The 15181-nt window shown below is 58.9% G+C and overlaps 1 protein-coding gene across 1 annotated transcript in view; it reads right to left on the reverse strand.

Annotated features, from left to right (window-relative positions):
• Positions 1-15181, reverse strand: part of PI4KA (phosphatidylinositol 4-kinase alpha) — a 57692-nt gene that overhangs the window by 39194 nt on the left and 3317 nt on the right. Inside the window, 6 exon segments of the mRNA XM_018044380.1 lie at positions 1171-1237; positions 1655-1914; positions 2415-2487; positions 3922-4010; positions 6449-6542; positions 7490-7606. Coding sequence (XP_017899869.1) covers positions 1171-1237; positions 1655-1914; positions 2415-2487; positions 3922-4010; positions 6449-6542; positions 7490-7606 — 700 coding nt within the window.

Consider the following 15181-nt stretch of genomic DNA (forward strand, 5'->3'; position numbering starts at 1 on the left):
AGTTCACTGTAAAAATAATGCCAGTCACAGGGGCAGGCCAGCAACCTGTGACCAGAGGGCGCCTCCTGGACACACAGCACAATGAGAGGATGAAGGCCCGCGTGGCGGAGGCAGCGAGGGGGCAGGCGTGCAAACAGGAGGCGGGTGCTCCAGGGGCCAAGAGGCTTGGGTTTGACATTTATGCAGCGAGGTCACCGAGAGCTTTTAAGCAGGAAAAGAAATGATCAAATTTGTGCTTTTAAGAAATACTTCTTAAAAATAAATTCTTGTGGTGCCTGGGAGAGGGCCTGGACCATCGGGGAGTGGGGAGCGTGTGAGCAAGGGCAGGGGGTCTCCCTCGGGCCTGGCACCAGCCACGATGGGGATGGCCCTGAGTTCAGGCTCCCGGCCCAAGGGCCCTAGGGGTGTGACGGCGGCGGGGGCAGGCTGTGGGCGGAGGCTCCCGCCAGCAGGACTGTGCCGGGGTCACGCACGTCCTGGCCTTTGGGTGTGCGCACTCGGCCCCTCGCAGCCCGGAGACAGTGCACCCATGCTGCCCACACTTACCTGGTTCAGTCACACCGCTGCTTTTTAAAAACAGCTCCCCAGGCATCTCAGATGCCCTTAAGAAAGGGTCTCGAGCAAGCGCCACCTGGCAGAGGCGCGCAGAGCTCCAGGGCGTGCGCCCCTGCGGCCCACCCGACCCTGTCTCAGTCCCCGGAGGCGACGCCACAGGCTGCCTAACATGGGTCTGATGGTACAGGCTGACAGACGACCACATTCGGTAAATGACCCGAGAGTCCTCTGTGGACAGCAAGTCCCACAGAAAGCGCTACTAGAGGCAAGCTTTCACTCCCTCTCATTACTACACGCCGTCACGTCACCCCGGTCCTTAACGGCTTGAAAAGAAGCGAGAGCAGGACCGGCCGTGGCCACTGCCGCCTGAAAATGGGCGCTCCCACGGCTAGCGCACTGAGGCTCAGACGGCCGGCGCCGGGGGCCCTGCGCGCCCCTCTCAGCACCTGTCTCCATGCTGGAAACACTTTCAGATTCAAGAGCAGCAAGGTTAATCGGGAACAGGAAACGGGTGCCCTGTCAGCCTGGCGCTGAGCTGCATGCCACTCGCAGACCGCGGGGGGCCTGGGCCCTGCCCCGCTTGGCCAGCGCGCTCTGCAGAGGGGCGAGGCCCACCTTCGAGGCAGTGAAAGGAAGATCCTCCGGGGGGGCTGGGAGGGGGCGCCCCACGCTCAGGGCTGACCTGAAACAGACCAGAAAGGCAGTCAGACCTCGGGCAGACGGGCTTCCGACCGCCGCCTCGCTCAGCCCCTCCTCCCTGAAGGCCCCGCGGCTACGGCTCGCTGCTGCAATTCTGTGAGCGCTGGGTCTCGCCACACCTCTGCGCCTGCTGACTGAGCCAGGCTCCTGTTGTTCCCTGGCTTTCTCCACGAGCCAGTCACACGTTTCCTAGGGGTGCCGTCTCCTGCTCAGAACAGAGCTGTACCCAACGGCTAGGAAACAAGAGCCTCGCGCCCAGAGATGACTCATGTGTAGATCTCAGAAAGGACGTGGCAGCCGCAACCCTGCAGAGAACTCCCGCGAGAGCCTCTGAGTCCCCTCAGACTGCTGCACGGCCCTCGCGAGCCCCAGGCCCCGGCTGTCCGGGAGCGCGGCCCACCTGCGCGACGCTGGACGCGCTGCTGGCCTTCCTCTTCAGGCTGCCCTCCTGGCACACGGTGAGCAGGCTGCTGGGGAGGATGGAGCGGAAGTCGTTGAAGGACCGCCTGCGTACGCCTTCCAGCTCCTCGGGGACACGGGGGGAGTGCGGTGGCGCTCTGGGGAAGAGCTTGGACAGGAGCGACTCCTCTGAGCTGCTGTGCCGCCCGAAGGCGCGGGTGATTCCCAGCAGGCACGGGACCGCGTGCTTGCAGAGGTACTCTGGAAGACAAGGGAGGCCGTGGTGGCATCCAAGGGCCCGAACAGCCTGGCAGCAGCGCCCAGCCCGGCGCTGACCTTTCCAACCCGCCCACAGCCCAGCAGCAGGCGCGGCCCGCAGTGGGGTGTCTGAGCACCCTCAGCTCTCGGCAGCCCTCAGCCACGCCACCCGACAGGCTTCCGCCCAGGCCAGCACCAGCGCAGCCAATCCTGCTGGGAGCAGGTAGACAGCTTCCCACCAGAGGGAAAAGGACCTCCAAATAGGCCACAGGGGAGGAAACTGAGCCCCCAGAGGGTGAGGGAGGGGCCCAGCACTCGGGCAGGACACCTAGCTGTGCGCACGACCTGCCCCCAGCGGCCCCCTTCCCCACACTCTGCCTCTCGGGCCACAAGCAACAGAGCCAACGTCCACAGGCACACTGGTCTCCAGGAAGAGGAACTCTGAGGACTGGGAAAGGCCGGGGAAAAGACGATCGCAGTGCCATTAGAGAAAGAAGCCATACCTTTCTCCTGAATCTCCAGGGCCTGGCACATCCCCAGGAGCACGTGCAGAACCCGCAGCAGCGCCTCTAGTATCTGCAAGAGCCGAGGAGACAGCACACACAGACTCATCCAGAAGACCGGGGTGACGCCACAGTCAACTCAGAGCCAGAGGCAGCGCGGGATGGCCTCGCGTCCCACCTCACACATGATCGAGCCCCCCGCGCAGGCGCTCTGCTGAGGTGGGCGGCACCTTCGGGAACACGGCCCGCTTCTTGGCCAGTCCAGAGGGCCCCCGGCTCAGCACCCTTGGTTCTTTCAGTCCATTCCTACGATTCACGGCCTTGCTGATGGCCAGCCTGACTTCACTGGAGTCGAGCATCGGCAATGGCCTCCCACTGCTACGCCAGGGGAGCCGGGACCGCCCCGGGTTATCGCCAGGCTCAGCTGGACTCCAGACGTCCGGGGATGGGACACTGGCTCTCCAGCCCCTTCATGCTGCTGCTGGACGGGCTCACAGAGGGGAGCCCTGTCAGCCTCTCCATACCTGCTGCCCCAGGCTGTGTCCCTCCCCCGAGGGGCCAGTCTCCTTGGCCTGTCACAGAGCCCCACAAAAGCCCAGGGTGCAGGCTGAGTCCGTCGGGTGGGTCCTCAGCGCCCAGGCTGGCAGTGTCCACACTGTGTGGCCCAGGTCTCCACCCCTGGCTGGTCCTCGAGCCCTGCCCTCGGCCACACTGCTGACCCAGGGGGTCAGCGGCGGGTGGTCCAGGCTCGGAACCGAGCGCCAGATGGAGCCCCTCTCGGCCCCTCACTGCCCATCACTGCAGGGAAGGGATCCAGACAGAGGACGAAGCTGGTCTGAGGCGACGGGGCCGCAGCTCCCATTCTGTCTAATGACACGGAAGCCGTGAGGACGTGAAAAGCAACGCTTTGTCCGTTTCGTGTATTAAAGTTATATCACCGTCTTCTGTGGTGCTTCTCTATTTCAGTGGGTGTTACTGATAAAAAAGCCCTGTTAATGTTTTAAGTAACAACATGTGATTGTACTCTATCTCATTACCTGTTGAGCCAATCCACAATAAAGAACCTCAACTAAGAAAGAAGGGTGGAGACCTCTGCCAGTAACAGAGCTGCTGAAGGCGAAGCTTGCCACCACCCTGTTCCTCTTTAGAAGCAGAGAGTGTGAAATACACCGAAGCAGCATTTCCACCAAGATAAACCAAAAGGGAAAAACTGGGGCGCTCGGAGGAACGAGCGGCCCCCACTTCCTAGAGAGAAGTGCTCCTGCTGTGAGAGCCCCTCGACCCCAGCGTGGAGGCAGCGGGACACAGGGCCTCTCGCTGCATGGGCAGCTGGGAAAGCAGGCCGACCCGGACCCGGGGGGCCGGCGGGGGCAGCCCTGCGAGCAGCTGTGTTGCTCAGCGGCGGTGTCCTCGCGCGCCGTGCGCCAGCACCAGCAGCCCGAGGACCTGCTCCCCGCCCCGCCGCCGCCGCGGGGCTCTGCGCACAAGCACGCCGCGCCACACTCACCTCGCCCCTCAGGGAAGCGTCCCTGTAAGCCACGTCGGACAGCAGAGTGGCCAGGCAGAAGCTGAAGCTCTCGGCCACCGGGAGGGCACCTGGAGGCAGAGACAGGAGCTGGGCCCTCACCCTGCCCGGCTGCTCCCCCTCACACGCTGTCAAGGACCGGCTCCCTGCGGAGCCCGCTCTCAACAGGCTAGGGGCCCAGCATGTTTCCTGAGAAACACCCCTGCCTTCCTCGCAACAAAATGTTTCAGTTCGAGAAACTTTGATGTGTCCTGAGCCCATTTATAGTCTGAGATCACAGTGCTTTTTACCACAACAGCCTCCACGGTTTACTTCCAACCGACATGAAACTGGGAACTCAGTCTTGAGTGTGTGGGAGATACCTCACGGAGGCTGATTTTCAAATACCAATCACTATCACTTGAAACTGAGTTAACGCTTAATTCTCTCTTCTTCTGACGGATGGAGAAAATCTAAGATGCTAAGAGGAGCATCCAGAGGCGCGCTCTGCTCCTCACAGGTGCTCAGGCCCTTCCCTGACTGAGCCTGCCAGGAGGGAGCGTCTCAGGAGCAGGGCCTCAGGGCAGGAAGGCAGCTCTGCACCCAGAGGCCCGAAAGAGAAGCGGCAGTTCTGTCAAGGGCACTGAGGGATGGCCAGGCCTGCCGCCGTGGAGACCAGGTCCCTACTGAACACGTAACCGGTCCTGGACGCTGAGCACCGACTCAAGGACACACACACACACATACACACACGGACAACAGCCACCCGCCACGTGCCTACTCAAAGACGCACACACGCACGACAGCCACCGCCACGTGTCTACTCAAAGACACATGCACACACACACGCACACCAGCCACCCACCACGTGTCTACTCAGGACACACACACACGCACACGACAGCCACCCACCACGTGTCTACTCAAAGACACACACACACACACACACACACACAAGCACGACAGCCACCGGCCACGTGTCCTCAAGGAGACACACACACGCACACGACAGCCACCCACCACGTGTCTACTCAGGACACACACACACACACGCACACAGCCCCCGCCACGTGTCTACTTTCCCACGAGACCCAGAGACACAGCTCCAGGCCCTTCTCAAGCACGAGTGGCCGGAACCCTCAGGAGGGCTTGCTGGAGCAGTCTGTCTGCTCCCTGGCCAGAGTCCTAACTCGGCAGCTCCAGCGCAGGGGCTGAGACTCTGCCTTCCCACAAGCCCCCGGAGCTGAAGCTGCTGGTCCAGGGACGGCCCCGAGGAGCTGCTACTCTGGATGCATCAAAGCTGAGCGACACTGCCGGAATAGAAACTGGGAGGCTGAGGTGTCACCCAGTAATCGGGTACTTATACAGCTCCAATGATCTTGAATAATGCTCAAAACTTCACGAGACTGAGTCCACGTGCACAGAAGTGATATTAGGTTTGAAATAAACTAGGATCAACACTTTTAATCAAACACATCAACGTTTTCTAGGACTCTGCTTCTCTCCAGATTAGACAGTCACGGTGCACACAGGTGTCTCACTTTCTACCATGCTGTTTCATCTGCAGGCTGCCAGATTCCAGGGTATCTGCATAGTCTAGACTCTGCCAGCTTTAGGCTGACACCAGCCGCCAGCGATGGTGAAAATCCAGAGGGCAGGAGGGGCCCGGGCAGACACACACAGGCGGTGCCTGAGGACAGCACGGGGCCAGCCGGTGGGCCCACCCAACAAATGCAGGCCCTGCCACCGAGAGGGCGGCCGGGGCCGTCTTGCAGGCATCAAGCCCCAGTGAGGTCTGAAGGTGGGGGCCTCAGGCCTCAGAGAGAGGTTACAAGGAAACTTCAGTCTGAAGGTTCATGAACTCTGAAATGCTGGAGATCTTCCAAGCTGACTTTAGCATCTTGGAAAATCCGTTCACAAGACCACGAGCGTTATAAGCATTTAGCACAACGCCTGGCATGTCGTGGGGCTGTGTAAATATTTCAGGAAGGACGGGAGGACGGAGGCAAGCAGGGAGGAAGGGAGGGGAGGGCAGTGGAAGGAAGAGGGGAGATTATCTCACTTTCTCTTTGTCTTTGAAGAGATTTCAAAATCAAACACCAGTTAGACAGAAACACACGAGTTTAGTCCATTTCTAAAGGCGCAAAAGGCAGCGGGAACGCAGCAGTGCTGAAGAAGCGGCGCGACTGCTGAGGGCGGGCGCTGCGGCCCGGCCCTTGGTCCCGAGCAGCCGCCAGGCCTCTGGAGAGCTGACCTGCCTGCAGGGTGACAAACCAGCTCGGGGACAGCCGGGCGCCCACTGCCGCCCAGGGGCACGAGACCAGAGGTTCCCGAGGGTCCCCGTGGTGGGGCTCTGGGGCACGTCGGGACCCGCGCCTGCGGGCGCTGGGGCACGTGGGGCCGCTGTCCCCCAGAGGGAGCAGAACTGGCTGCAGGCACCGAGCTGCTGTGCCAGGACTACACCCTCGACCTCACAGACAGGGAGCACACGGTCGCTCCCCGTACTCCGGGGAGCGCTAAGCCAAATTACCTCTGCCCTTCCGAGCCGTGCTCTCTTCTACCCAATACACTTTCGGAAGACCTTTAAGAAGTCGAAGAAGGTAAGGAACCACAGAGTCTTTGTGCTTGAAGAAAAAAACAAAAAAGGTTACATTTAATTAAACACAAGGCTTTCGAGCACAGGCTGAGCCAGGAGCCAAGCACGCCCACAGGCTCCACGTCTCAGAGCAGGGCGTGCGCACGGCAGCCCACATGCAGGCCGGCGCCTGCCCCTGCTGCCCTGGGTACAGCCAGCTCTGGCGCCTGGCGGAAGGCTCGTGTGCACTCGCCCGGGGCGGCTCCCTGACGGGTGCTCAGGGCCCCCAGCCCCGCAGCCGGGCCTCAGGGCCAGACGCTCCGGGAGAGAGGGGCTTCGGACGCCGGGCTGCCGCAGCTGCTCTCAGCCTCCCTCCTCCCACGAACACGCCCCCACTCGCTTCCTTCTGCTCCTCTCTGAGGGGCATGAGACGGCAGCCAGCAGGGGCCAGCGGAAAAGTCACCTGCAGGGAGTCAGCTCATAACCTCCCCCCACGGGCTCGCTCGGTGGTCTCCCACTGAAGGACCAGACCAGCGTAATTCCCAACAAGGGGACACCATCAGACGTCCTGAGATGCTGAGAAAACGCTGGTTTCGAAAACATGATTGCATACTCTGCCAAGGGTTTTTAAAATCACCTTTAAAAGGCACATTAACACACGCTCTAAAACTTAATTCATATCCATCGTAGTTTTAAAAAAGACACCACGATTATCTCAGAGTGCTGTCCTTTGGAAAGGGAAAATAATGGCTCCTCTGCGTCTGACTCGGCAGCGCTCTGCTGAGGTGAAACCCAAGTGCCCTCCCAGAGCACCAGATCACCCCACTGAGACCAGAGCACACCTCCCTGAGGATGCGGCCCTGGAGGAGTCAAGTTCCCGCCCGCCCAGCTGCCCCAGCCTCCGGCTCTGATCTAGCTGACCGCAGTGGGTACAAACTCCCACCCTAGCTGCACCGCCTTCTGCACTCACAAACACTTCACTTCGCAAAGGCTCACCTGGAGGTCAGACTCAATGAGAAAGATGCCCAACGCGATCACCGCGTCCCTCCGCCTCTCGTCCAGCTGGAAGATCCCATGGAAATCTACTGGGCACATACAAAGCAGCTTTTCAACCTAGAAAAGGAGACAAAAAGCATGGATTAAAAATACATAAACCCACATTCAGAACGGGCCAGTACTGAAAAGCACAGTCAGTCTATACAACTAACAGATCACTTTTCCCCAGGCTAAAGATGACAGCAAGCACACCTCCAGCCTCTGAAGTGACGGTCCACGTGCCTTTTGAGGACCCCGGGCCGAGAGCTGAGCGGCCGTGCCTGCGGCAGTAACGTTCAACGGCTGGGGTCTGCCCCTCGGTGTCGGGGCAGCCTGGGTCCCCGCTGCCCAGTGGCGCCCGTGAGCGGTGGCAAAAGCCGCAGGCACCCCCCACCCCCACTTAAGGCTCTCTACACTCCATGCGTGTGTGCACAGCACTCGGGATGGGGTGGGCACTCAGCAGGCACTCCGTAAACAGTGTCCACCGCTACTGCACGTGCCCTGGCACGAAGTGGAGGGCGGTGGGCGGACAGGCAGCAGTGAACGGAACCGATGAAAACACCGGATGACTGTCAGAGCGAACCAGCAGGGTAGGCCACCAAAGAACCGAAAATCGGAACTCAGTGTGAAAAGGAAAATCAGCTCAGTTCAGTTGCTCAGTCGTGCCCGACTCTGCGACCCTATGAATCGCAGCGTACCAGGCCTCCCTGTCCATCACGATCTCCCGGAGTTCACTCAGACTCACGTCCATCGAGTCAGTGATGCCATCCAGCCATCTCATCCTCAGTCGTCCCCTTCTCCCCCTGCCCCCAATCCCTCCCAGCATCAGAGTCTTTTCCAATGAGTCAGCTCTTCTCATGAGGTGGACAAAGTACTGGAGCTTCAGCTTCAGCATCATTCCTTCCAAAGAAATCCCAGGGCTGACCTCCTTCAGAAAGGACTGGTTGGATCTCCTTGCAGTCCAAGGGACCCTCAAGAGTCTTCTCCAACACCACAGTTCAAAAGCATCAATTCTTCGGTGCTCAGCCTTCTTCACAGTCCAACTCTCACATCCATACATGACCACAGGAAAAACCATAGCCTTGACTAGATGGACCTTAGTCGGCAAAGCAATGTCTCTGCTTTTGAATATGCTATCTAGGTTGGTCATAACTTTCCTTCCAAGAAGTAAGCATCTTTCAATTTCATGGCTGCAGTCACCATCTGCAGTGATTTTGGAGCCCCAAAAAATAAAGTCTGACACTGTTTCCCCATCTATTTCCCATGAAGTGATGGGAAACCGGATGCCATGATCTTCGTTTTCTGAATGTTGAGCTTGAAGCCAACTTTCTCACTCTCCTCTTTCACTTTCATCAAGAGGCTTTTTAGTTCCTCTTCACTTTCTGCCATAAGGGTGGTGTCATCCGCGTATCAGAGGTTATTGACGTTTCTCCCGGCAAGCTTGATTCCAGCTGTGCTCCCCCCAGCCCGGCGTTTCTCGTGGTGTCCTCTGCACAGAAGTTAAATAAGCAGGGTGACAGTATAGGTGGAAATCTCTGCAGAGGAAGCTCTGAAGGCGCCAGGAGGCCCTGACGTTACAACCCATAGGCGTGATGAGAAGCTGTCGCTGACGTTCACAGGGTCTGGTGGGACGGTTTACGGGCAAAGGAAGCTGAGCCCAGTGCTCGGCGTCTGCCCTGAAAATCCACCAGTCGGTTACCACTGAGGGCTTTTTACAGAAAGCAGTTCTGTTGCTCCCCTAAGATTTTAAATCAGAAAATACACGAGGACAAACTGAAACTGCCAATTTCAGTTCAGTTCAGCTCAGTCGCTCAGTCGTGTCTGACTCTCTGCGACCCCATGAACTGCAGTACGCCAGGCCTCCCTGTCCACAACCAACTCCCGGAGTCTACCCAAACCCATGTCCACTGAGTCGGTGATATACCATCCAACCATCTGATCCTCTGTCGTCCCCTTCTCCTCCTGCCTTCAATCTTTCCCAGTATCAGGATCTTCTCCAATGACTCAGTTCTTTGCATCAGGTGGCCAAAGTATTAGCATCAGTCCTTCCAATGAATATTCAGGACTGACTGCCTTTAGGATGGACTGGGTTGGATCTCCTTGCAGTCCAAGGGACTCTCAAGAGTCTCCTGCAACACCACAGTTCAAAAGCATCAATTCTTCGGCACTCAGCTTTCTTTATAGAAACTGGCAAAAATTATGTCAAATGCTCTCGCCCCAGGGTCATGTTGACAAATTGAAGAACTGAGACGATCCGGAACGCTGCGAGGGCAACCACGGCCACCGTCTGATCAAATGTTAGGCTAATCCCCACCAAACTGCTGTTATGCAGACGTTTCGATCTTTTGTAAAATTTAACCTAATACCACAGACATTAACAGCGGTATTTTTCTAACAATACGCAACGGCACGGAACAACGCTCTCAATGTCCGGGAAGCCAGCAGAAGGGAAGACCTGAGTCACACACATAAAAAGCGCGGGAAGAAAACGCGGCACGGGACTCCGTGGCAGTCCACTGGTTAGAACTCTGCACTCTCATTGCTAGGGCCGGGGTTCAATCCCTGGTCCGGGACCTAAGATTCTGAAAGCTGCACGCTGGGGTTAAAAAAAAGCCAGTGTCACCACTGCTGAGAGGCAGGCTGAGCAGCGACGCTGCGTCTCTCCTTCACGCCTGCTTCGCATTTGCCATAAGATGTTCTAAAGGTAGAGAGTCCTGTGTCCTCAGGAAGCACATCCAGTGGGTTGGAATTGAAACATACACGCAAGAGGAGGAATCTGCCCTGTGTGAATTAACGCTCAGGCAGAAGAGCCCCACCGCGGCGGCAGCAAGGCAGGGCGCCACGGAGGCCCAGAGCTGACGGAGCACCGTGCTGACCCAGGCCCTGCCCCACGCAGCACAGCCGGGGGGACCCTGGGGGGCTGCAGGGTGGAGCGAGACTCAGAAACGCGGCGCCGCTGGCCAGGCCTCCCGACCAAACATGGAGAGGACCGCTGGTCAGCACTCCCAGGCGCCAACATCGCCGAGCCTGAGCTTCTCAGCAGCGTGCCCCTGTCCTGTCCTCTGTCCCTGCAGGCTTCTTGGGGGGCAGGGTAAGGATAACGGAAGTGAGACGCACGTGGACTTTGGAGTTAGACCCGGAGTCACCCGGCAACGCACAGAGCCTCAGGCTCCTGTCTACGCGGCATCCCGTCGGGGCCAGGCACCGAAGCACAGTCCTAGCAGGCTCAGCACCTGCCCCATGAGGGTCGGTGGGGGCAGCACACCTCTGACCCACTGCCCCTCTGCTCACTGGCACCACCAGGGGAGGCGCCACGGCACAGTGAACCCTGGACTCGGCCCTGCCCTCTCTCCAGGCAGGGGACAAACCAGGTGATGGAGAGGTCGTGCAAGGGGCTGACTCTCCCTGCAAGCCTCTCCTCCCCTCCTCCTCTGAGAACTTACGCTGGCGAACGCCACTGGCAGAGTTTTCCTTTTTCGTGGAAAGACACACACGTTCTTTTGAAGGCTAGACAGGCGCTGCGCACGCTTTATGACCCAGGATCTTTCTGCGGGTCTGGGAGCCGTCCTCTGGAATGGACACGTCGAGGGGGGTGGCACCCCGCCTTCCCAGCCACCCCCGTCCCTGGAGGTGGGCAGGAGCCTCACTGCCACGAGCTCCTTGTGCCACAAGGTGAAGCTACTGCCAGAGTGAGGAAATGCCCAAGCACGTTAGCCAGAACTAGACGCCCTCCCAAGTCAGGACGCCTAGGCCAAGCGCCGCAGGGGCAAGTCAGCGTGAGAGTGGGTGGACATCAGGTGCGTAGGTCACAGCAGAGCTGCGGTCACGGCGTTCATTACATGCTGGCCAACGGAACTGTTTGCAAAGTACACAACTTCTGGCATCTGAAACCTTTGGGCATAGTCTCCTGGGGGAATGGAACTCCCTGAGAACTGAACACTAAGCTGGAAGTATTAGTGGTGTCTCTTGTTGTTAAATCTGTTTTTGAATTGTCACTCTATGTCCTGCCCCCTTGGAGAACACAGGACGTAAGCCAGCATTTTCTAAGAGATTCAGAGCTGCCTTGAGAGACAGCGGTGCCTGTGACGATTCTGGCAGGTTGGCAAAGCAGCTCCCTCAAATCTCAGCTTTCTCAGGAAGAAAAGAGCAAGGGGACAGATTCTTGCAGTGAAATCCTGTGAGCAGAGAACTCCCACCTGCAGCGCTGAGGGCACGGTGGGACGTGGACACAGCTTCCTGCCATATAACAGAAAAACGAGCAGACACGTGAAAGCACGGGCTCACACACTGCGCTGAGGGCCGGGGAGGCAGGCGCCACGGCGAGCCCTGCAGCTGCCCGGGACTCCTGCCAGGAGACACGCCCCGGGCCACAGAGCAGGTCACGCTGGTCTCACGAAGCTGCGGAGACAGGAGCGGGGAAAAGCGGACAGACAGCCTGGAGAAGGGGGTGCTCAGCCGGAAGAAGCTCCGCAAATCCGAGTCGCTGACGCACACACTCACACGGGCCAGGATAGGGTCATACCCTGAGAAGTGGGGCAGAAATCAAGCAAGGAGCTGGGAGCTGAACGGTTCCCAGGCCCTCCGCGAGCTGGGAGGAGCCTGGGCTCCTTCCAGCCAGAGTGACAAGCCCACAAAGCTTCCGTGGAGAACCCGCAGGGCCACGCCTCCGCAGGGGAGTGGAGTGTCCCTATGGCAAAAGCCGTTTCAGACCCGCCCTAACCAAGTTTAAAACCACCTCTGCGACAGATGCAGGGAGACCAGCTGAGACGTGCAGAGCCTTCCGGACAAAAGCCTCCACAAACCAGGAAGGCGCGGGAGCGTCCGCAGCCTGATGAGAGCCCGCAGCTGGGGCTCCCTGCTGGTTCCAGGGTGAAGAATCCGCCTCGCGGTACAGGCCTCGCGGCTGCTATCCCCAGAGAGGCAGCGGGGCCCGGGGGCTCGACAGCCCCTGCTCCGCAGCGAGAGCATGTTGCCAGCGCGCGCCGTGAGCCAGTCACACCGCGCGCTTTTCCTTCATGGCGCCCGTCCGCATCTCACGTGCTTACTGGCAGTTTTTTGTTTAACGCTGGTTTGTCTCTCCACGGTAAGCCCCATGCCTGCAAGACGGGGCGCCCCTCTAGGGCCTGGCCCTCCACAGGCACTCCAAGACCGTGCGGGAATGAGCGGCGGATGACGCCAGCGTCTTTTGCTCTCACCGTGGTGAACCCGCGGCCAGCCCGAATCCCAGCTTCCGGAAGAGCTCTGAACAGAGATGCTCAGAAGAGAGTGGCTTCAGCGGAGAGTCTCTCAGACTCAGTGAATACTGGCAAGCGAGCCCGGAGTCGCTGCCGCAAGCCTGTATTTACGCGGCGGGCTCGGCAACTGAAAGCCGTGCTCTGGATGCTGGGGTCACGTGCACAAGAAACCAAGCTTTCCTTCACAAGAGAAGCAGATAACAAGAATAGACACGTGACTAAGAAACCAGGAGAACAAGCACACAGAAACACCTCAGCGACTGAACTCGATGATGGGAACAGCTGCTGGGGGAAGGGACCGAGGCACCGTCTCCAGCAAGCGCAGATGGCCCAGGCAGGCCCGAACCGCAGGCAGGAGTCAGAAATAGGACACTCCTGCCCTCTGGAGGGCGCGGGCGGTGGTGCCGCACACGCTCCCGGGAGAACCCAGCGCCCCTCGAGGCAGCCACGAGCGCTTCCTCCACGGACCAGGCCCTCTCGGGCTCCCCAGGCAGACGTGGCCTCTGGGTTTGACCCCCGACCCGGCCTGCTCTCCTCTGTCTCCACGCTGCTCTTTCAGCAAATCCTGTTCCCACCGCTGGTTCTCGGCCTCCGCCACCAGCCAGAGCGCACAGCACTTGCAAACCCCACAGCCGCCCCGTGGAAAGCCTCGGCTGAGGGCGACCTCCCAGCAAGGCCTGCGGCGCTTTCGCTGTCTCAGGGCTCGTCCACTTTATCGCCTTCTATCGCTTTCTTCACAGACCTACCTAGAGCCACGAGGAAAGAGTTTAGGGCTCACATCAGAAGTTATCTGCGCCTCCCTCTCCCCGCCCCCACCCCAGCAAAATACCAAACATCCAAGTGTCTTCCCAGCGGACTTTATTCCAAAGCCACAGGGTCCACCACAGACTCCTCTCTGGACAGACACTGGCCAGGCCAGCTCCTCGGACTGCTGCAATCGCAAAGCTGAGATCAGGACCCCGCGCGCACCTGGGAGGCCCAGAGTGGACCCGGCCCGGAGTCAGGACTCAAGCAGCGGGGCTGCGGCGTGAAGAGAGCACGGAATCCAAGCTCCCGCAGCACAGAAGGCGAGAGCACTTCTGCCCTGTGGGCTGGCTGCTCACCTCACGACGTGACAGAGCCAACTGCAGCCAAACGTTATCTTGGGCTCAAAAGGAGAAGGTACTCTTCTATGCTTTCTGAGCTGGCAGGGAAACATAACAAAATCCAACCCTGTGAAGCCGCAGATAAACCAGTACCAGGTGTCTCACCGACGCTGTCACAATACGCAGAACCTTCTGGAAGCAGGTGGGCAATGAACATCAAGACTCAGCTGTGATGTAACACAAGGACGTAATTCAGAAGAAGACTTGGTACTAGCTGTACAAGCATGCTGTTTCACAAGGAAAATCCGGCAAGTCTAAACAGAGAAATGCCCAAGTGTGGTTCCTCAATGCAAAAAACAGCATGTCCCACCATGAAAACAGTAACTATCAGTTACTTCTGCAAAACAAACAGTATAGCTATACGTGGTTAAAGACTAAAAATCGCTTTAGAAAATGACAGTGCTCCCGGCTTCATGGGCTGGGCTGGGCTGGGCCTCTCACCAAATTCATATGTTGACGTCCTAACGCCCAGGTACCTAAGCATGAGGCTGCATTTGGACACAGATCATGGAAGAGGTGATTAAGTGAAAATCAGGTGATCAGGGAGGGCCGGTCCTACCAACAGGACTGGCTTCCTTCTAAGCAGAGGGGATTAGGACACAGAGAACAGAGGGAGGCCACTGAAGACACAGGAGAAGACGGCGTCTACACGCCAGAGAGCGCGGCTTCCGGAGAGGCCAGCCCGGCTGAGCCTCCAAGCTGCAAGGAAGGTCACTTCCGGCGTCTAAGCCATGGTAGGTGGCACTTAGTTATGGCAGCCCCAGCAAACTAGTAGAGTTGAACGTGGCTTGATCCCAGGTAAAGAGTTCCTTCTTCTTCCAAGCACTCCCTAAAACGTCTCAGAGATCTGACAACACTGGCCCCGGCGGCATGAATACCGCTGCCAGAGCCCGTTCTCCCCTCTCACTCGGTGGTTCTCTTCACAAAGAAAAGGGAGCAGGAGGAGAGACCTTAGCTTCGTGATGCTGGAGAAATGCCGATTTCAGGACTCTCCCTCCACAGCCTGGACCACTGTGAACTGCAGAGAGCCCACCGTCTCAGCTCCTGGCCCCCACCCCCACCCCCGCCTGGAGCACACCGCCAGCAGGGAGGGTCTGGTCCGACCCCAGCGCTGCAGGCCGGGCCCTTTAGACGCCGGGGCAGCTAGCTGAACGCCCCGAGATTCTGGCACTCTGACGAAGAGCCACAGGGGAGGACCTGAACCCAGCTCCCTGAGGGCGGGAAGAGGGGCGGGAAGGCACGGGAGGCCGCCTGCTGTGCAGGTCTGCTCGGAG

This window comes from Capra hircus, unplaced genomic scaffold (genome assembly GCF_001704415.2).
Source record: "Capra hircus breed San Clemente unplaced genomic scaffold, ASM170441v1, whole genome shotgun sequence".
NCBI classification, from domain to species: Eukaryota; Metazoa; Chordata; class Mammalia; order Artiodactyla; family Bovidae; genus Capra; species Capra hircus.